At 39.8% G+C, this 24,065-nt stretch overlaps 1 protein-coding gene across 1 annotated transcript in view; it reads left to right on the plus strand.

Annotated features, from left to right (window-relative positions):
• Mgam (maltase-glucoamylase) overlaps positions 1 to 24,065 on the plus strand; it is a 166,194-nt gene that overhangs the window by 56,661 nt on the left and 85,468 nt on the right. Inside the window, exon 24 of the mRNA XM_052173524.1 lies at positions 23,769 to 23,936. Coding sequence (XP_052029484.1) covers positions 23,769 to 23,936 — 168 coding nt within the window. The remainder of the gene's footprint in view (positions 1 to 23,768; positions 23,937 to 24,065) is intronic.

Genomic DNA, 24,065 nt, shown 5'->3' on the forward strand with positions numbered 1-24,065 from the left:
CTTCCTCCTCCTCCTCTTCCTCCTCCTCCTCCTCCCTCCTCCTCCTCCTCCTCTCCCTCCTCCTCCTCCTCTCTCCTCCTCCTCCTCTTCTCTCTTCTTCTTCTTCTTCTTCTTCTTCTTCTTCTCTCTTCTTCTTCTTCTTCTTCTTCTTCTTCTTCTTCTTCTTCTTCTTCTTCTTCTTCCCCCCGTATCACCCAACATTTACCTTCTGCTATTAGATAAAGTGGATCATATGCCTTGATTCTCATGTTAACTTATTCTCCTAATAAGCTGGACACAACTAAGCAGGAAATTTTTGTTTCTTTCTCGGGACCAGTTTTCTTAAACTCTTCTGTTTCTCCTCTTTACTCTCAGTACAAGAAGAATTCCTATGGTGTCCACCCTTATTACATGGGTCTGGAGGAGGATGGCAATGCCCATGGAGTCCTCCTGATGAACAGCAATGCCATGGGTAGGATGACACCCGTGTTCTCTTATTGTGTGATTAATCATTTCTCAGTTTGCTTAGTATGTATCTGAAAGCTGTCGAAAAGCTTTCGAAAGACCAGATTAGTCTTTGTGGTATCAGTTTTCCTTCTTATTGACCTTTTATATATAATTAATTTGTATGTAATTTGTTGAACTTTTAATTTTCAATGCTGTTGTAGTAAATATTTAATATTAATCAGGGGATTCCACCCCAGCTTATATCCTTTAGTTCCCAATTAAAGACAAAACCTTTTTTATTTATAATTCCATATATAAAAATTATATTTAATAATATTTATATTAATACATATATTTCCTATATATAAATATAATTTTTATACTTATAATTCCTTAATCAATACTAAAGCTGAGCAAACATCAAACCTTCCTTGGCTATTTTGTCTACTTTCCTCCCAATAAACCCTGAGATATAACTTGTCATATATAACCCTGGGCCACTTTACTCCAACTGGCCAGTCCTCATGGTCAGTTCTCATAATCTTTTACCCCATGGTGCCCCTCTCCTCTCTTTACTTTCTCTCTTTCCTATTGTGGTCTCTGCCTCAGACACATAGCCTGGGAACCAACACAATGCCTACTCATCTTCTGTCCATCTATAGACAAACTGTAGGTACCTTTATTCAACCAATAGTTTTAAACTAAGGAGCAAGATTACATAGCATCACTGGTATATGTGAGAATCTCCTTATCCTTAGTGGAAGCCAGAACTTGGGGGCCAGTATTTAGCATTACAATACATAGCAAAATACCAACCCTCAATGCAATGCAGCTAGTGAAAGCTTTCATTTAACTTCTTTAATGTAGTATCGACCTACTTCACAATATCTGCAGTCCATATGTCATGATATCATGATATGTTAGAGAGAAGGTGGTTATTCCAGGGTCAATGCTCTCAACATACAGGATTTCAGCACGATGTCATTGTCTTGTGTTTCAGATGTGACATTCCAGCCTATGCCTGCCCTGACATACCGAACCACAGGGGGCATTCTAGACTTCTATGTGTTCTTGGGCCCAACTCCAGAGATTGTCACTCAGCAATACACAGAGGTAGGAAGAAATTTATTCATGAAATATGTTTGTGTGTGTGTATATAGGCCCTCACAATGTGTTCCAACCCTGCTACACAGGATTGCCATATAATGTGACTACCTGAATTTTATTCATATGCTACTTGAATTTATTGCTCTTTCTCAGAGAAAGATATAATATGGAATCAGGTATTTTCCTATAAATATTAAATTATGCTTATTCCAGTTATTGCAGAGTAGAGACTATCTGTGGTAACTTGTTGTGGGTATAGTATGAAGCTATGATAGTGTGATGGATCCATGGTGTGGTAGTGGTGATGTTGATGTGTCAATAAGAGGTGGTGGTATTAAAAGTAGTGGTAATATTGGTAGGTAATTGTGAGGATTGTGACTGTTACGGTGATGATGGTTGGGAGATAAATAGGACATCCAGGAATGAAAGTGGTTGTCGTAGAGTGGTTATTGGGTGGAGTGTATTAATTAGGTACATATTATTGGTGGCAGTGCTAGATGTGATGATAGTTTTGGTAGTAATGGTGTTGGTGATAATGATTATGTCTGTGATAGCAATGAGAGTTATGATAACAAAGATTACATCCTGACATTGTCACGAAGGTTATAGTCTGATGATAGAGATGATGACTGTATTGGTGGTGGTTGTATGAGTCATGGCCATGAGGAATAATAACATTTTTAGTTACAATATCAACAAACATGTATGAAATATCTACTAATCTATTTTTAGTGCACATGGAAGTATGTCATGCATACTGTTACTTAGTCTAAATAGATCCTATTATTAGCTCTTATTTACAGGTAAAGGAACAAGCATAGAAATCTCACATACCTATCCAAGTTTATACAATCAGCAAGATTTGGAGACTATATTTCTAAGTTAGCTGTTTTCCTGTGTTATGTTTTTAATGCCTAGTATGTATGTATGTATATATATATATATAATATATATATAATTATATATATATATATATATTCAATATAAATAAATCAGGTTTTTCAGAATTCCCTGAAAAGTGTCCTCTGAGAAGTTTTCTGTAGTATATCCAGGGAAGTCTGACCTGCCCTCTGCCCCCAATATGTTCTCTCTGGATTTGAATTTGCCATCTAAATTTGGGTAAAATATTCTGACTTCATTTCCAATTTTCATCCAGATTCTCCTCTAAAGTTCTAACATTCTGTTTTCTAGTTGATTGGTCGCCCTGTGATGGTACCTTACTGGTCCCTGGGATTCCAGCTGTGTCGCTATGGATATGAGAATGATACTGAGATCTCCGACTTGTATGATGAGATGGTGGCTAAGAAGATCCCCTATGTACGTGCATCTGTTAGGGATTTGTTTATCTGGTTCAAGTGTGGTTTTAAGGCGACACACTGTGCTTTCTCATGTCATTTCACACTGAGCCTAGATCTTCCACAGTAATTCAGAGGAGACCATTATCGTCGTAGCACTAGTGGCTCAGACTAACCATGAGAAGTTAAGACTGGCTCGTGGGTGCTGTCTCATGTATCAGGCTTTCCTCTGCATCTTTTAAAGGCATGACTTTCAAGATATTTAAGTATATTGTCCTTACTGACATGATAATAAAAATGCTGCTCCAATTCTAGTTTTGTTTTACTAAGGACGCTATTCCAAACCTAGTGAGCTCATTCCATACATGGTTTCTTTCTTGGGTCCAGAACAGCATAATGCTCCCTGAGCTCAGAGCTTCTCATTTGTTTCAGGATGGAAAGCTGTATTGAGTGTGCAATGGAATCCCATACAGAATCAATCTCATTCACTTCAAAACCAGAGGTCCAATCATCAGAAATCATCTTGTGCTTGTCTTGTATTTATTGTTCACTATTGTATCAGTGCAACATACCTCCTGTAATTGAGTGGTTCTCAAATAGTTGTGTTGTACCCCCTTTAGGAGTTGAAGGACCATTTCATGGGGTCACCTAGTACCTTTAAAAACACAGATATTTACATTATGAATTATAACAGAAGCAAAATTACAGTTAGAAACTAACAAAAAAAAATAATTTTATGTTTGTGGGTCACCACACCATGAAGAACTGTATTAAAGGGTCACAGCATTAGGAAAGGTTGAGAACAACTCTTGTAATAGAACATCTCAGTCAGAGTTCTGCATTTGTTCTTCTCCAACACTGGTCCTTCCACAGTGATGACAGTTTTGTTTTAATTCTTTTATAGTAGACTTATGATTCATAGGCCTGAATATTTGATGTTATTTTCTATTAACAAATACCGCTGATTTCAGGACACAACAATGGAGAAAGTCAAAGGACTTTTTTCTACAGTAGTAATATTTGGTTTTTATAACAGTCCTAAAGATAGACATTAATACTTGCATTTTTTGTTGATATTGAAATGAATTTTCTTTGTTTCTGAGTGTAATTTTGAAAAATCAGTGACTATCCCAAGATGTAGAGCTATAATTTGTCATAGACTGTAATATCCAGACATAAGCAGTGCTCACTGCTGGAGTCTGGACTGGCTCCACAATCAGCCACTCTTTCTTGTGTCATTCCAGGATGTGCAGTACTCTGACATTGACTACATGGAGAGGCAGCTGAACTTCAAGCTCAGCCCCAACTTCTCTGGGCTTCCAGACCTGATCAATCGCATGAAGATGATGGGATGCGTGTCATCCTCATTCTGGTTAGTCCTTGTGTGACTGTGTTGCCTGTGAATGGGGCAATGGATGGATGGGGTTTTTACAGGGATCACCTTATACTGTATGTCCTATCCATATAGTTAGTAGAGAAATGAGATATGAAAAGTATACTTACTGCATTTACAGAAAGCCTATCATTCAGAAAAAAGCTGAGATCCTCTCTCAAAAATTCTACTTATTTTCCTATTTCTTTTTGGTACTTACATAAGTTTTTCCCACCTGCATTGTGCTCTGATTGCAGGGACCCAGCCATCCATTTCTGGCAATGAGACAGAGCCCTATCCTGCCTTCACTAGGGGTTTGGAGAATGACGTCTTCATCAGATATCCCAATAATGGAGACATTGTCTGGGGAAAGGTATGAGTCAGGTGTTGACTCCTTATCCTGGGCTAGGCACCCTGTTAGTGTGTTTTTAAATATGTTTTTACTACTTCCTATTGTTCTCTGGGTTTCTGTTATTCATTTTAAAATCAATCTTTGTTGATTATTGTTAATAGTTAAGGGACTTATAGAATCCACTTTTGCTTGGGTCAGTCTTTCATAACCAAAGGGCTAGCCTTTAGTTTCCAAGAAATTCAGAGTATGAGAGATAGTTGGGATATTTCTCTTGATCATTTTTCTCCCCACAGGTTTGGCCTGATTACCCTAATATTTATGTGAACTCCTCTATGGACTGGGACAATCAAGTGGAGGTAAAAGGCCCTTGTTTATATTGAACCCATCAGCATTTCTCGAAAGAGGCAGCAAAGATACTAGAAATTCCCATAAGTGACAATGGATATGGCTTGAAAATACACAGAGAAAATGTGTCATCTCCTCTGATATTTGTTTTCCAATAATCTTACATATATATACTCTGTTTCTAATTCATGTTTTACTTCCTACTGGGATATCAGTATTATTGTTATTTAGATTTCAGGCTCAAAAAGCTTAGGTTACATATCATAGCACAATTGTAATCTCAAATACAAACATGTCGGAATCCAGAGGCTCATAGACTTTCAACTGGATGATTCCTCTAAGAATGATGTTTTTCTCTGAATTAAGTTGTGTTTTGGTTCTTTAGGTATCCCTTTTAGGTAGGGGGTGCAGTCTTTCTATTTAGTGTTTGACTATTTTACTGCATGCCTTATGACTGCAGACAGTCTTTTACTGCCTCATGATTTGAAATCCCATGTGCTTTTGCATCCTCCGTCATGGCTTTTACCTCGCCACTGTTGGCTCGTGGTATACATTGCTCTCTACTGGGATTCGATGTTTTCCTTTATGATGGTTCTAAGAATCACACGCTTCAGGAACTGCAGTTTTTCACAATCATCATTCAGCTTTTGTTGTTTAGAAGCATTTATCTCTATTTACCCAGTTCAGAAATGCAGCTCATTTCTGTGTTGTGAATTGTGGTTATAATGTCTGTGCTCAGTGTTCTAAGAGTAGGAAATGGCTCTGTGGAGAGCCATTGACATGTCTGCATGCCTTCCTTTTCTCTCCAAAAGAGAGGACTCTGTAGACAGGGATTACATCAAAGCATGAGAATCCTTTACATCTTTTCTAGTGCAGCTGGGAAGATAGAGAGAAGGCCTCATTATTCGGACACCTATTTCAGGGTCATGCGATGAAGTAGCTGATCTTTATGTAGCCAAAGAACAGTGCAACCCATGGTGTTTAGAAACTAACACTCAAGAATTAATTAGATAAATATATTTATTGAACTATTCACAAGCATGGCCATTATGAGATCAAGCATTAGACATTCAGAGGACCATTACTGAGAGCCCTATCTTAGTCAGGGTTTCTATTTCTGCATGAATATCATGACCAAGAAGCAAATTCAGGAGTAAAGGATTTATTCAGCTTATCCACTTTGCTGTTCATCACCAAAGGAAGTCAGGACTGGGACTCAAGCAGGTCAGGAAGCAGGAGCTGATACAGAGGCCATGGAGGGATGGTACTTATTGGCTTGATTCCCCTGGCTTGCTCAGCTTGCTCTCTTATAGATCCCAGGACTACTAGCCCAGGGATGGTACCATTCACAAGGGGCCCTCTGCCCTTGATCACTAATTGAGAAAATGCCCCACAGCTGGATCTAATGGAGGCACTTCTCCAGCTGAATCTCCTTTCTATGTATTAACTCCAGCCTGTGTCAAGTTGACACAGAAAACCAGCTAGTATTAACCCTTTGGGTATTTTTTTAAATGTCAAATTCTGAGCAGTGTTCTGGTATAAAGGAGAAAAACTGTAGTTACTAAAATTGAACTGGCAAAAATTGTGCCCAATATTCATGCCTTATATAGAGGAATTCCTTTTTAGAACAGGTACTTGTAGTAGGGAAGAAAAATATTCCTGTCTGCAATATGAAGTGCAAAAATGATTTTTTTTTTACTGTAAGGCAAGGTTGGATTAATTTACAGATACATCCTCTAGAAATGTCAGTTTACCAGATGTGGCTAGTAATGCCTGTATATCCTGATACTCCATCTACTTTTTTTGAAAGCCCATGTTTCTGGTTTAATATAAGGTGCATCTCTGTTCCTGAGGTAAGGTTTTATTTCTTAGGGGCTTCATGATTTTTATTTCTACTTTTATACTAAAACAAATTCTATAATTCCTATATACTGCCCTTATGATTCATTGTGCCTGTCCTGTGAAGCAGCAATGCATGCTGGACCATTTCTGATCTGTTCTTCATGTTCTCTTGGCCTTCCTCTGAGCATATAGGTTCTTTCTTAATAGACTGTTTGCTGGTTTGTGTAAGCACCGTGTAGAGTCTCAGCCAAGTCTTCCTGCTATTCTCTTCAGTGCCATTCTTTTGCTCCTTGATGCTTGCAGTTCTGTGAAGGACACTGAGAGGCTTTAATGCTTATCTATTATTTTCTCTAATTCTGTTAAACACGGTAGAGAATGTGAAAACTTGAAAAATGTAAGACAAGGTCTTTGCTCCTAAAGTCTGTAAAATGCAGTTAAGGAGTGATACATTGAACCCATTTTCCATATAAGTGTTAGACACTGTTTTCATAATTTGAGGGAAGAGAAAGAGAAAGTAAAATGGAAGACTTAAGTCCTCCCAGCATAGGTTACATAAAAGCGAAGGCTTCCTCTGATTTGGAAATCACAGCAGAGAGCCATAGTACCTGGTACAAAATCACAATGTGCAATCTTTTCTCCACTTCTTTCCCAGTGGGAAGGTTTCCTGATATAAACCTGATACCCATCACCTGACACCTGACATTTAGCTAAAGCCTCACTGGACTTAGAACTTATCTTATCAGTCCTTAAGAAATGATGAGCATTTTGCCAAAAGCAATATACAGATTCAATGCAATACCCATCAAAATCCCAACTCAATTCTTCACAGAGTTAGAAAGAGCAATTATCAAATTCATCTGGAATAACAAAAAACCCAGGATAGCTAAAACTATTCTCAGCAACAAAAGAAAGTCTGGGGGAATCAGTATCCCTGACCTCAAGCAATACTACAGAGCAATAGTGTTAAAAACTGCATGGTATCGGTACAGTGACAGGCAGGAGGATCAATGGAACAGGATTGAAGATCCAGAAATGAACCCACACACCTATGGCCACTTGATCCTCGACAAAGAGGCTGAAAACATCCAATGGAAAAAAGATAGCCTTTTCAACAAATGGTGCTGGTTCAACTGGAGGTCAGCATGCAGAATAATGCGAGTTGATCCATCCTTGTCTCCTTGTACTAAGCTCAAATCCAAATGGATCAAGGACCTCCACATAAAGCCAGACACTCTGAAGCTATTAGAAAAGAAACTGGGGAAGACCCTTGAGGACATCGGTACAGGGAGAAAGTTTCTGAACAGAACACCAATAGCGTATGCTCTAAGATCAAGAATTGACAAATGGGACCTCATAAAACTACAAAGTTTCTGTAAGGCAAAGGACACCATCAAGAGGACAAATCAGCAACCAACAAATTGGGAAAAGATCTTCACCAATCCTACATCAGATAGAGGGCTGATATCCAATATGTATAAAGAACTCAAGAAGTTAGATTCCAGAAAACCAAACAACCCTATTAAAAAATGGGGTACAGAGTTAAACAAAGAATTCTCACCTGAAGAACTTTGGATGGCAGAGAAGCATCTTAAAAAATGCTCAACTTCATTAGTCATTAGGGAAATGCAAATCAAAACAACCCTGAGATTTCACCTTACACCAGTCAGAATGGCTAAGATTAAAAATTCAGGAGACAAGTGGATATTAACCTAGAAAACTGGAATACTCAAAACATAATCCACACATCAAATGAGATACAAGAAGAAAGGAGGAGTGGCCCCTGGTTCTGGAAAGACTCAGTGAAGCAGTATTCGACAAAACCAGAACGGGGAAGTGGGAAGGGGTGGGTGGGAGGACAGGGGAAGAGAAGGGGGCTTACGGGACTTTCGGGGAGTGGGGGGCTAGAAAAGGGGAAATCATTTGAAATGTAAATAAATTATATCGAATAAAAAAAATTAAAAAAAAAACAAAAAAAAAAAAACAAAAAAAAAATTCAGGAGACAGCAGGTGTTGGCGAGGATGTGGAGAAAGGCAAACACTCCTCCACTGCTGGTGGGGTTGCAAATTGGTACAACCACTCTGGCAATCAGTCTGGCGGTTCCTCCGAAAACTGGGCACCTCACTTCCAGAAGATCCTGCTATACCACTCCTGGGCATATACCCAGAGGATTCCCCACCATGTAATAAGGATACATGCTCTACTATGTTCATAGCAGCCCTATTTATAATTGCCAGATGCTGGAAAGAATCCAGGTATCCCTCAACAGAAGAGTGGATGCAAAAAATGTGGTATATCTACACAATGGAGTACTATTCAGCCATTAGAAACAATGAATTCATGAAATTCTTAGGCAAATGGATGGAGCTAGAGAACATCATACTAAGTGAGGTAACCCTGACTCAAAAGGTGAATCATGGTATGCACTCACTAATAAGTGGATATTAACCTAGAAAACTGGAATACCCAAAACATAATCCACACATCAAATGAGGTACAAGAAGAACGGAGGAGTGGCCCCTTGTTCTGGAAAGACTCAGTGAAGCAGTATTTGGCAAAAACAAAACGCAGAAGTGGGAAGGGGTGGGTGGGAGGACAGGGGGAGAGAAGGGGGCTTACGGGACTTTCGGGGAGTGTGGGGCTAGAAAAGTGGAAATCATTTGAAACGTAAATAAAAAATATATCGAATAAAAAAAATAAATAAAAAAAATTAAAAAAAACCGTGGGGGGGGGGGGAAGAAATGATGGGCAATTGGGATAAGAGGTATACAGCAAGAGTTAGTGTGTAGAGGGTGTTAATCTCCTCCAGTCCTGTAAGATATAAGGGGAAATTCACTGGATATGTCTCACATTCTAGGTAATAGATATTTTATTCTTCCTTGTGTATGTTCCATATGTTTTTGTAAGATAAAAGTGCTCTAAATTTGTGCTGTAGACTTGGCTTGTACTATCATTTTCTACCTCCATGTAGTATGAGACTGAACGAGCCCTGTTCTTATTAAGCATATTTTGCTGCCTACTGTAATCATTCATGACAAATAACCAAATGTTGTTATTTTACAGGAATATCGAGCTTACGTGGCCTTCCCAGACTTTTTCCGTAATTCAACTGCCATGTGGTGGAAGAAGGAGATTGAAGAACTCTACAGGAACCCGCAAGATCCAGCTAAGAGCCTGAAGTTTGATGGCCTGTGGATTGTAAGTGCGTGTGTGTGTGTGCTCACTTGTATGAAGTATAGGAGAGTTGTGTTTATATGTTTATTTTTTTAAAGATTTAAGAAATCTTTTTAAGTTTTCTTATAGGATTTTTTAAAAGATTTACTATTTATCTCATTTGTATGTGTATTTTGCCCATATGTATGCGTATATTCCTTGTATGTACTATTTTGCTTATATGTAATATACATGTATACATACCTTATGTGCATGCTTAGTGCCTGTGAAGTTGTCATATCTCAAACAGGACCTGAAGTTTTAGATGATTGTGAGCCGTCATGTTGATACTGGGCACCCAACAAAAGCAACAAGCCCCTTTAAGCCCTGAGCGATCTCTCCAGTCCACCTTCCTGTGTATTTCTTGATGTATTAACAGGATAATATTCATCCAAGTCTTTGGATATGTCATACCACACTCTCTCTGATGAGGTGTGGAGCTGCTCTGATCTTCTCCACAACTGGTCTTCTATGTGAAGCTTCTGTTCTAAGACCTCACATAAAATATTTGCAAATTTGATGCCTCAGGGGAACTTTTTTCCTACAGAGACTACTCTTTCTTTATAGCTCGATTCCGAGCATTTGACAATTTTTCCTATGCTGATGTCTAAAGATTAGTGCATGTTTAGTACTCTATTTACTCTTTCCTTGACTCTGAATTTATATGCCGGAATTGTATTTAAGTGGAAACAATGTTTCTGACATTTATAGGATATGAATGAGCCTTCCAGCTTTGTGAATGGGGCAGTTCCTCCAGGCTGCAGCGATACTACTCTGAACCGGCCTCCCTACATGCCGCGTAAGGACCTTGTTCCTCCTCTTCCTGTTGGGTGGCATCATCTAGATTAAAAGTTGCCTGTTTCCACAAATGGCATTGAGGAGAGAGAGAAGCTCGAGATAAGTTGTACTTATGTAGGCAGCCAATCTGGGAAGGCAGAAAACTAACATCCCCACAATCAACCTTTCCTTAGCACATTTTAGGGAATGAATGAATATCTCACTGAAATATATACATACGGATTTATTTCTACATAATGACATGCTACTATGCTCTTATTGTATATAAAATTGACCTTCACTGTCCTCTGTGTATAAGCCCATCAAGCAATGGTTACCTTGACCACCAAGGGTTATCTGGCACCAAGGGTACATTCTCATAGGTGCTATAAATTAAATTAAGTATAGGAAGCACTTTACCTAATTCTGTGTGGCAAGACCCAGGAGACATTTGGAAAGTTTCTCAAATTTTTCCAGATGTTTCTCAGTAGTAGTAATGTCTTCAAAGGCTTCTTCTCACTGTAAGATGTCTTAGTTATCAACTTTGATAATTTATCTACCTACATTTTCTTTGTAACCAATGGTTAGACAAAATGTTCACTTTATTGTGGAGCCATTGACCCTTTGGTTTTAATTGTGTTTACAGCAGTTCTCCAAATTTTGATTTCTTTGAGGTATAAGATATCTCCAAGCTTACACAATTTTCCTCAATATCAATTTTCTACAGTAGAGTATATATAAAGTGACAGATAATATTGCAAGTTGCATCACGGTGTTAACAATAATGGTTGCTTTGGCTTTGCAGTTGTGGCCAAGCCTACTCTGTGGTCAATGAATGAATCTCCGTGTTTTTATGCATCCTTTACCTTCTTAGAAAAACCAGGAATTGACAGCACCTGCATGCTGCTTGCACCTCAGCTCAAAGCACTGTTCTGAGTTGGTCGTAGTCAGGGAAGGGGGCACCATTGGAAATCAAATTTATCTTGAGTTCTACAGATCAATTCAGTAACAAGAGGTCAGGAATGAGAAGAAGAAGAATTGTCTTTCACTGTCTTAAATCTCCCCTTAGATTTGGAAGCCAGGGACAGGGGCCTGAGCAGCAAGACCCTGTGCATGGAGAGTGAGCAGATCCTTCCGGATGGCTCCCGGATGCGGCACTATGATGTGCACAGCCTGTATGGGTGGTCCCAGACCAGACCCACCTACGAGTGAGTGACTCTGCTTTCTCCTGTTGGTCTACTTCTGTGATGAGTGTTGTAGTGTCTCTACTTTTCCATTTGTTTCTTATTCTAAGAGTAAGTATAATGTAATTGTAATAACCATGTTGTAATTCTTATTGGGTAAGCAACAACTTTGTAGTTGTGGAGCCATCCCTGTGAGGAAATCAGTAGTCCTCTTGAGCATACTCACAGGTATACTGTAAGTCATCATGCATTGTAGTCAGTCCTGTGGTATCACTAGATAAAAGAGAAAAACAGGTAACAGTGCTAGAAACCTTGCTTCTTTGTGTTGAAAGTGAGTCTTGTAACTGCTTACTACTTAGGGGCAAGCCAATGACTTTGTAGCATGGTGAGATAGTGTGAAAAAACTGTTTCAAGAATTTTTCTTTACTTCCTTTTTTTCCTTTCCTTTCCTGCCTTACTTCCCTTGTTATACCTATCAGGTAGCCAGTTGTCCTCTATTAGGTCATATTTCTATATTCCTTGTAGTCACACAAGAAAGATTTTTTTCAAGATATTCTGAGTGCAAGGACTGAGCAGGAAACTTTATGGTCAATCTTCCTCTGCCCTGCCATGAATTTTTCTCCCTGTTTACCCAACCAGAGCTGTGCAGGAGGTGACAGAAGAGAGAGGGATTGTCATCACCCGCTCCACATTCCCCTCTTCTGGACGCTGGGCAGGACACTGGCTGGGAGACAACACAGCTGCCTGGGACCAGCTGGGGAAATCCATCATCGGTGTGTGGGCTCTGCCCTGGGGCTTCTGCAGGCAGGGGTGGGAGTGGGATTCTTGGTGAAGGGGGAAGAGGCGGCAGAGAATGAGTGCCTGTCCTGACCCTGCTGCGTCTCTCATTGCAGGCATGATGGACTTCAGCCTCTTTGGCATATCCTATGTAAGTGTCCTCTACATGCTCCTCCTCCCTAGGAAGATGACAGCGTCTCTTGGAAAGCACCAAGAGCTGACTTTGTTGCATGTTCTTTCAGACCGGGTCAGACATCTGTGGGTTCTTTCAAGATGCTGAGTATGAGATGTGTGTTCGCTGGATGCAGCTGGGTGCCTTCTACCCCTTCTCCAGGAACCACAACACCATCGGGACCAAGGTAGGAAATCAGCTTTCTTATCTGTATTATGTGACTGAAAATATATACATACTCTCAGAAACACACACATACACACACACACACACACACACACACACTCACACTCACACACATACACACACACATGTGCTACCTCAGTTTCTGAGAGCATTCCTTCTGTCTGTGTTATCTGGTGACATTTTTAAATCCATTAACTTTTTTCTATAAATCATAGTCTTTATTTTGATTATTCTTTTTGCTCTGGGACTAATTTCTATTATAACTCATATATATATAATGTATTAGTGATTTTTAAAGAGAAATTTGCTGATGTTTCACTGTCCATTAAGGACAATCTAGGAGTCCCATCTATAATTTTCTTTAGTATATGATACTTTAAAGATGTTATATAGTTTAAATATTTCTTCAATGACCTTAAATTCTTACGTGTCTAGGTGGGTTTTGAACACTTTCCTCATTCTGCTTTAGAGACAAGACCCTGTATCCTGGAATGAAACCTTTGAGGATATTTCCAGAAGTGTGCTAGAGACCAGATACACCCTGTTGCCGTATCTCTACACGTTGATGTACAAGGCCCACATAGAAGGCAGCACAGTGGTACGGCCTCTTCTCCATGAGTAAGTGTCAAGCAGGAATCCCTGTGTAGTGGGCAGTTTACTTATCTTCTCAGACTGAAGTGCATCCAAACAATTTTCCACATTGAGGCAACAAGTCAACATTTGTATGAATGCTCCTGACAGAGTATCTTCATTTATCCTTAGAATACAGTGTCATATGTAACATGTAGGTTGGGTTTAAGGCATTTACTGAACTCAGGAAAGGAAACCACTAAGCCCTACAAAGACTTCTCTATTTTGTATAGGAGTTTTGTTATGTGCACCTTGACCAGAATATGTTTGTATAACTCACGTGGACAATCCAGGGAGAGATGGCAGGGGAAAGCTTCTTCTTTATATTACTGTGTGGAAATGAAAGATACTTTGTAGCAGATAATGTGTTTCTGAAGTTTGGAGAATATGCCATGTAGGACATTGGTTCTGTGTAATCCTTGTCAGTCACGTGCTGTATAAGGAAGGCAGAGGCTATAGATGGACTTCTGGGGTCTGAACTGGAGCACTTCTTCAGGGACCTGCTCTGAGGTCATACTGGTGTCATATTGGTGCCTTTACTTCTGCTTTCAGGTTTCTGGCAGACCGGGAGACCTGGAACATAGACAAACAGTTCCTGCTGGGTCCAGCTTTCCTAGTCAGTCCTGTGCTGGAGCCTGTGAGTATGGAGACCCTGGAGGTTAACAATTCCACTAATGGGCTGGATGAATGGGGTGACATGGGGTTTGGAGAGAGTGATCTTAAGATATGGTTTCTTCTTCTATATTTTTGCATTTTCTGGTTCTTCTGAGTTAAATTCCACATATATTTGTTCTGCCTTTAAAGCTTTTAATGCCAGCCTAACAATTGCAGCTTACAGTACAGTCAAGAGGAAGAATAACCTTGTCAAGTATTTAAGAATATCATCATTTTCTCTGATTTAAGTTCAAGTATGGAGAGTAAAGTGCAGGAAATGTAAAGATTCCTTATTTTCTGTTATTCTTAACTAAACTTAACTGGAGAAACAATTACAGCAGTGTGTGTTGTCTTCTCTTTTTCCTCTTTAATTAGTTCTCCGTTTTTGGAATTTAAAATATAATTATATTATTATTCCCCCTTTGTGTCATCTATTGATATTGATATTTATTAGTTTCCCCCTTCTTCTCCATATGGTCTTGAAGTAAAAAATTAAGTTACTTGCTGTGTGTATAGTGTTATTTTTTAAATAGAACAAATAGATAATTAACACATCCTGCATCTTTTTGAGCCTGAGTAATTTTCTCCTCTACAGTCAAAATTTCATTATCATTTCTTTAGGGAGGAGATGAAAATATATATAAGAGAATGGTGATTGTTTTTCTCTGAAGTCCTGTAACCCAAGGGGCACTTTTGAAAGCACCTATTTTTTGTAGGCCTTTTTTGGTTGTTGGAAAAGGAGCCTCATTTTTGTCTCTATAACATGGATGATATAATTTTGTCTAAATATGTTTGCCTTCTTCTTAGTTGAACTCTGCCCCAATGATACTGATCACTACATCATAGATTGCTGAGCCCACTGCCCACACTTTCTTTGTATTTTATTTCAGGATGCCAGAAATGTCACTGCATATTTCCCTAAAGCCCAGTGGTATGATTATTACACGGTAAGTTTTTTCTTATATTTATTCAATCCAGAAGGTGGTAGCATACAGAGTTTCTGGATATGATAGTTATCAAGCTTAGTGCCACTTCAGGAAATCACCTTGTGTGGACTCCATTGGCCACTTTATCTTCGTGGCCTGATTTCATAACTTCTGAGCATGACCAGTTACCCTTGATGCCCTGTCTGAAAGGACACATGGAGCAGGTCCCTGGTGCCAGGCTTGCTAGGAATCTTCTATATATGTGACTCTATAGCTTTGTGTTAATATCATTACAGTGTAGAGACACCAGTAAATTCCTGAGTCCTGCTACAGGTTTCATTTTCATTTATACAGGGTCTTACTTGTAAAGATTTTTTTCCTCTCTGTATTTTCTATAAGCAAACTCTCTGGAGTTGGATACTTGGCCCAATGTGGAGATGTGCTAGTATATAGGCCTAGTGATTGGAGTTTTATTAAGAGTTTCTTCTAATCTACACAATAAATAAATAAATAAATAAATAAATAAATAAATAAATAAAGTCAGTATCTATAATTTGTAAGCATAAGAATTGCTCTGTGTCACCACCAAAGACCAAACATTATGAGACATATATGAATGTATAAAACACATAGATACACATGGTGTAGGACTTGGATGTCTGAGCTGTTTACATAAACTTACTGATGAGAAGCCAACAGAAGCTCTCTAAGATGCATGTCTGGGCCGTCAAAGATAAGAGTGCTGCTGAGATGTTTGCTCTCCTCTAACAATGCCCTCTCTTCACGGTATGAGGAGAAGAAAGTAGCAGACAGACAAAAGTCAGAGCCTGTGTCAGCAACTTGGGCCACAACCCAAGTGGATTCCTCTGAGATTGGGTGCAGAATGGATTAGGAAGAACAGAATAAATTTCTTTCTCCTCTCTGTACTGGGAGCACCTAGTCACTCCTTCATGTTCTTTGCTATTGGCTAGTTCTGCCTCCAGGGTGGGGATGCTCTAGGGTTTTCTTAGTAGTTAACCATCAGTTTAAGTGATATTTCCTTTGTTTGAATGTGTCTGTTGACTGCCTTATACCCTAACCATAAGACCCTGTAGGTATGTTAGAGGTGTCTGACATAGGTTCTGGACTAGGATTAAGTAGGGATAATCCCAGGACTCACACTTTAAAAAGGTCCTGTATTGTAATGCTGGCCCTATCTACACATGACCTTGAGAGCATAGACCATCTTTAAGTTTGTATCTTAGGCTTCTTGCTAGCTTGTCCTAATACTGACCCTCCCCAGTTAAAGGCATTTTGTCGGGTGCTAGGTATAGGAATATGAATACACAGCCTTCTGAAGCTTAGCATTGAATCAGCAGCTAATGTTGGTTTGCTGTAAGGACTGGCACTGAAGTAAATGATTTCATGTACCACATTTTATAAGTGAAGAATGAAGGTTACGGAGGAAAAGTTTCGTGGATTTGCTAATTTTGCTGACAGTGTTAAAAATAAAAGGCAGTTTGAGAAAAAGGGGAGGTAACTGACATGGCCCGCCAAGCAAAGGTGAGTTGAGCAAGCTTTACAGAGAAAAAACAACTTGCGTCACTCATTTTGCATATTTTTTATGTTGTATTGGAACATAGCTCGATGTAACCTATATGAATACTCCTCATCTGTAAAGCAAGTGTTCAAATACGTAGCAGAGGACAATTGCAATGTCTCATGGTCATTGTAGGATGGAGTAATGGGCTGCTAGTGCCCTTTAGTGACCAGATCCCAACACCCCAGCTCTACATCCAAAAGCCATTCTTGTGAAGGCAGCCTCAGAAGAATTATCTATCACTAGGTATCAATGGAAGCAGCTCCAAGAAAAAGGAAGCCCTGCTGTATTTGAGGTAGTGGAGGAAAATTTGAAGTCATACATCGGGTCAGGCTGCACCTCACACAAGAGGGACAAGATAAAAGTATGAATGAAGGAAGAAAATTTGGGTAGATTCTGATTGGGGTATATAAACAATACTAGCTACTAGATGTTTCCTAAGAAGCAGGAGTCAGAAGTGTTAGTTACCTGGTAGATACATGAGAGAATGCAACACAATCTGGCCTCTTGGTGAAAGGAAAAGGTCTAGATTTTCCCCTGATGAGAATGTTTCAGGGGTTAAGAAGGAATGGTAAGTCCCAAGGTTACCTCCCTGACTTGGAAACAGGGTGTAGAGTAAGAATGGTGAGGATCCACATGAAGACCCCACCAAGGCTGTTGTAGCCCCATTTCCCTCTGTCCGCTGCTCAAGGGTAGGCATTCTCACAGATCTCATTTATATACATCCCAAAGGCTTCCCCCCACCCCAGTCCTCCCATCACAGAGACCCTTCTCTCTTCCTTCTATTCCCCCTCCACTTCTCCTTCTACTGTGATAGGATAGAATTCCTTCACATGTCCTTACACTGGCTCATCAAGAATATTCAAGATTAGGCTTATTCTTTGCCACTGAGGCTAGACAAGGCAACCCTATTGGGCAGCAGATTCTGCAGTCAGACAACAGCTTAAGGGACAGCCCCCATTCCAGTTGTTGGGGTGACCCACATGGAAACTGCTGCACATCTGCTATAGATGTCCACCGGCCTCAATCCAGCCCAGGAATGCTCTTTGCCCAGTGTCTGAGAGACCCTAGGGGGTCCGAGTTAGTTGACTCAATTGGTCTTCCTATGGAGTTCATAACTCACAGGATCTTTGATTTTAAATGCAGCAGCTTCAACACTGCAGAGAGGAACAAAGTATGATAATGACCTTTGTTGAATGGTGGTGACCAGTTGGCTTGGACAGGATTTGCTGGGTGCAGGGTTCAGGGAGCTGTGTGTTCTTTCCCTCATTATCTCTTCTCCTGCCTCAGGGTGCAGACATTAATGCAACAGGAGAGTGGACGACCTTGCCAGCCCCTCTGGAGCACATCAATCTGCATGTCCGAGGGGGCTACATCTTGCCATGGCAACAACCTGCCCTGAACACCCACTTAAGGTGAGTGAGGGCACTAGGTCTCTGTTTTGCACAGTAGTGAGCTCATTGCTGTGTGATAAAAAGCCACATTTACAAAAAGCATGACTCTCAAGGTCAAAGTAGTTTTCCAAACATGCTTGTTTTTGGCTCTATGTGCACTATGCTTGCCACAACTGGACATTTTGTCCACATCTGTTCACAGAGTGTGCTAAAGCAGCAGATGGAGTAGACTGAGGAAGGATGTTTCTGCTCCCCGTCTGTTTCTGTCTCTGTCTCTTTCTGTGTCCTTTGTATCTGTCTTACCCACTGTCTGTGTGTATCTCTCTACCTCTTGTTTGTCTGTGTGTACATGCATGCATACATGTGGGCATGCATGCAGGTGAATGATCATCCTCTGTCCTTGGATTTTTCTCATCTTTTTGAGAAGCAGAGGACTGAGAGTAATATCCTGATTGATTTTCACAGAACTTCTTCCATGATCCACTTTGAATCCTTTCAGTTTTCAGGACTCTGACAGCTCTGATGGTGGCCAGCTTCCCAGTTTCTCTGAGGGCTGTTGCAATTTTTGTTCTGAAAACTCACATCTTGAGAAAACTACATTTGGTTTGGCCCCTCTTGCCCTGTTCTGCTGTCTGTCCCATGCTTACTGCTCTTGTCCTGCGAGTTCTCATTTCTGGATTAGCATTGCTGATCTGTCCTTCTTAAACTTTTGTTTCTTATCTTCATCCCCACCCCATTCTGCCATTCCTTTGTGGTGATTCAAAATAAGGGTTCAAAAATACAAACAAGTGTTTTATCACTTTGGCTTCATGACATTTTGGTTCAATACTGTAGCCTATGCTTCTACTGAAGAGTTCCACATTGAAACCAATGTTTTACTGAAAGAATTGTTGTATTTATTTATAACAGACATGGATATGTTAGATAGGTGTAACATATCTTTTCTTTGACTTTTCCTTACTGCTTTAGCTTTTTAAGTTGCAGGTTTTTTAAAAAGATTATATAATCCATTGCTGATTTGCTTTTCCTTCTCTTTTCAGTTTGAGGCTATTCTGAACACTCATATCAATTTACCTTGCAAGAATGAAAGTTTTATTCTTTCCCCATCCTTGAAATCTGACATTGTTCATTAGTGAAGACACCATAATATAAAGTCTATATAAGCTGCTGTATACTAAATATGTTTTCTTTGCTAAGGAATCTTTTACTCAGAAGCAGAAAAAATATGGCTTACCTATGTAATGACAACTCTGTACTGTGAGTGAGACTCTTTCTCATAGGGATGCCACAGCATCTCTATCTGAGACTTTCCTGTTCTCACAGTCTGCATTCTGTGTGTCAATTCGGTCACAGCATCCATTATAGCTCATGTAGTGATTCTGATGCTCACACTGATTTCCTGTGTGGACACTGATTGTTGAGGTTTGAGATATTTCTCATTGTGACAGCAATACTAGAGCAAAGTGTCTTCTAGAATTCTTGCTTCTGTCTCTGAAGGAAAGGAGGCAGCTGTGGCTAGTACCTTTATCAATTTGAAATTTGGTGCCAATATTAGAGCTCTAAGGATTTGTGTCTTGTGTGAATCTTGGTCCCCACAGCCGGAAGAATCCTCTTGGTCTTCTCATTGCTCTGGATGAGAACAAAGAAGCAAGAGGAGAGCTGTTCTGGGATGATGGACAGTCGAAGGGTGAGTGCCTTGAAAGGGTGTGGCCATTGCAGACCTGCACCAGATTCTGTCCCTTCACTTCTGCTGGTCATTCAGCTGTGGGTGATATCTTACCAGGCATTCTAGTAGCAGATTTCAGAGAAAACATTTCCTTTTGGTTTTAGTGGTCAGAAGCCATTACTGCTGAACCACAAATAGAGAGAGGGGACATCTTTCTGTCTTTTGTCTTTCTATCCCTGTGTCTCATTTTCTGAATTCTCTCTGTGGTCCATAATGTTTAACAATCTCTTACTTTATTTTTATAAAACATCTTTACATGGATTTTCCTGTAATTCACCTTCACTGTAAGTATTTTCTTCCTATGTCCTTTGGGGATAACTGTTAATGATATTACAGGCATATCCATGTCAGGCGATGCAGCAAGCACACACATTCCTAATTATGGGAATCTTATGTCTGTCAGGACCCTTTTTCCTTCCTTCCTTCTTTCCTTCCTTCCTTCCTCCCTCCCTCCCTGCCTCTCTCCCTCCCTCCCTCCCTTCCTCACTCCCTCTCTTCCTCCCTCCCTCTCTTCCTTCCTTCCTTCCTTCCTTCCTTCCTTCCTCCATCCCTTCCTTCCTTCCTTCCTTCCTTCCTTCTTTCCTTCCTTTCTCCCTCCCTCCTTCCCTCCATCCCCCTTTCCTTCCTTCCCTCACTTTACCCTTCCCTACTCCTTTCCTTCCCTAGTCTCAATGCATGAACAATTCTCATGACTCTCTTCAGATCATTGCCTTGGGAGTACTGCAAAGGATACTTTCATGGTTATAGAATTAGCAAGAAGACCAATATGTGGCCTTGTAGACTCTGCACCCCTATAGGTATTGAACCATGGTTACAACAAAATTAACTGGTACTTCCATAAACAGTAATGAGGGCATTGGCTCTCTAGAACTTTTTATAGTTCATAATCTTTGAAGAGATTTTGCCAATTTACGTTTACACCTGCCCCTGAGATCTACTGTTTCTGCTCGACTACTTAGCTCCAGTATAAAGGGTCCATGCATTGCTTCTCCTTAGTTGTCTCACCTACTTCTCCTAGTGTGATATGATCCAGATTAATCTCTACTCTCACAAAGAAGAACTGTTTAATACTACTGACTAAACTTCTGTGCACATGCACTTTAATTTTTTTCATTCATCTGCTGATAGATATGTTTGTTGTTTCACTGTTTTGGATATTTTGAAAAAAATCAAAACAAACCACATAAAACAGTTTTTCTCCATTAATTTATTTAGTCACTTCACATCCTGGTTGAAACCCCCTTCCTGTTCTCCTCCCAGTCTGATCCTCAACAATACCTTCCTACTCCCCTCCATGGTCCATTATCCTAACAGAAGGGAAAGTCACCCTGTGACATCTAGTCCCAGCAGGACTAAACATATTTTTTTTTCTCACTAAGGCATGGCAAGGCAGTCCAGTTAGGGAAGTGAGATAAAATGGCAGGCAACAGAGTTAGAGACAGACCCTGCCCTAATTGTTAGGGGGCCCACAAAAAGATCAAGGTTTATATCTCCTATAACTGTGTAGGGGTGCTAAGTCCAACCCCTGCAGGCTCTTTGGTTGGTAGTTGTGTCTGTCAGCCACAATGGGACCAATTTGTTGACTCTGTAGGTCTTCTTGGGATGTCCTTAACACCTCTGACTCACTCAATCCTATCCCCCATTCTTTCACAAGACTCTCCGAGCACCACCTGATGTTTGGTTGTGTTTCTCTGCATCTCTTCTCCTCAACTGCTAGATGAAGCCTCCCAGGACACAGTTATGCTAGTCTTCTGTCTGTAAAATAGCAGAGTATCATTAATAGTGTCAGAGTTTGGTATAGGTCTCAAGTTGAAGCAGTTATTGGTTGGCTACGCCCTCATTCTCTACACTATCTTTATTCCTGTGCATCTTGTAGGCAGGGAAAATTTTGGGTTGAAGGATTGTGGGTGGTTGATGTTCCCTTTCCTCTGCTGTAAGTACTACCTGGCTATAGGAAGATTTCATAACTCTACGTTCTTGGAGTCTCAGTTAAGGTCACCCCAGTTGATTCCTAGAAGCCTTGCCCATTCCAAGTCTTTGAGTAGTCCCAAGGATGCCCCTCACTGATGTCTGTTCTTTCTCCCAGCCCTCTCCCACTCCCAACCTAAACCTGATCATCATCCCTATTCACCTCCATATCCCCTTTTCTACTCAGTTCCCTTCCTTCACCCACCTCCAAGGTATTTAATATTCCCTTTCTTAGTGAGATTCAAGCATTATTCTTGGGCCCTCCTTATTACTTTGTTTCTTTGGGTCTGTGGTTTCTAGCCTAGTTATCCTGTACTTTAGGCTAATGTCTACTAATATGTGAGTACTTACAATGTGTGCCTTTCTGAGTTTGGGCTACCTCACTCAGGACGTTATATTTCTAGTTTCATCCATTTTTCTGCAAATTTTTTTATGTAAATGTTCTTAATAATGAAGAGTGTTCCATTGTGTAGATATGCCCAACATTTTCTTCATCAATTCTTCAGTTGAGGGAGATCTAGGTTTTTAACAGCTTCAGGCTATTACAAACAAAGCTGCTATGAACGTAGTCAAGCACATCTCCCTTTGGTATAGTGACACAGGTTTTTTTTTTTGTTTGTTTGTTTTGTTTTGTTTTGTTTTGTTTTTTTGTATATAACCAGGAGTGGTATAGCTGGGTCTTGGAATAGAACTATTTCCAATTTTCTGAGAAACCACCAACTTAATTTCCTACATGGTTGGACAAGTTTGTCCTACCATCAATGGAGGAATGTTCCCATTTCTCCACATCCTCTCCAGCATGTGCTGTTATGTGAGTTTTTGATTTTAGCTACTCTGATGTACAATATGGGTACACTATGAATTATCACAGATGTTTTGATTTGCATTTCAGTGATGCCAAAGAATCTTGAACAGTACTTTAAGTGCTCCTCAACCATTAGAGATTCGCTTGTTGAGAATTTTGTTTGGTTCTGTACCCTATTTTTTAATTGGGTAATTTGGTTTGTTGGTGTCTAATTTTTTGAATATATGTATGAAATATTTGTCCTCTAAATCTCTTAGGAAGAAATATAATGTAAAGTTTCTTTCACAATGGTCATGCTATTTAGATTTTAAATATGGTACTGCAAGCAAAGTCACCAAGTCATACAATACATTTGTATAGCTATTAAGGAGCATAGCATAAACTTTTCTTCACATGTGAAAAATACAACACTACATAGCAAGAAGTTCCATGTCTAGGTATGTACCACCCTTCCCAAATCAAAGCAGTGTGTTACAGATACTTGTCTCTGCATATTCACTGTGGCAGCATCTAGTAAAGATCCAGAAGTAGTCAAAGTGTCTGGTGGGTGAAAGAGGAAAGAAGTGTGATCCACAGATATGGTGAAGCTCTCATCAGTCAGGAAAAGAACAATGAATCAGTTTTAAGGAGAGTAAGATGAAACTTGTCTTCTTTAGTCACCAGGACAATCTGACATCTCTTTCTTCTTTCAGATACTGTGGCCCAAAACACTTACCTTTTCAGTGAATTTTCTGTTACCCAAGTGAGTAGCCTTTTGTGAATAATGTGTTGAACATGTATGAAAATGACTATGTATGTTCTGTATTCATAATTTAATTATCAATATTTACCAGGGGTAAAATAATTGCTATTTATGACTTAATTCATAATACTTATGTCAGCTTCATTATCAATAAGAGACAGTAGTAATAACAAAACCAGCTTATTTTGTACAGACAATTCTGTAAAATGTCTGACTATTCTCCACATTCTCCATTGGAATATGAAAATAGGGAAGACATGTTCATAATATGCTCATAATTATGCATGGTGTGTTTCAGAACCATTTGGAGGTAACAGTTTCAAGTCCAAACTACAAGGATCCCAATAACCTAGAATTCCAGGAAATTAAAATCCTTGGGACACAGGAATTCCGCAATGTTCGAGTAAAAGAGAATGGGGAGCTCCTTCAAGTGTCTCCTCAAGTCACTTACAATTCAAACCTGAAGGTAAGAATTGCTTTTGTGAGAAGGCTTTCCACAAGTCTCCATGAGGTCATGATGTTGCTTCTTGCTAAGATCACATCGGTTGCTTAAGGACCAGAGCACATGTGAAGAGGCTAGAGTATTGGAGAAGGA

This window comes from Apodemus sylvaticus, chromosome 2, assembly GCF_947179515.1.
Source record: "Apodemus sylvaticus chromosome 2, mApoSyl1.1, whole genome shotgun sequence".
Taxonomy (NCBI): Eukaryota; Metazoa; Chordata; class Mammalia; order Rodentia; family Muridae; genus Apodemus; species Apodemus sylvaticus.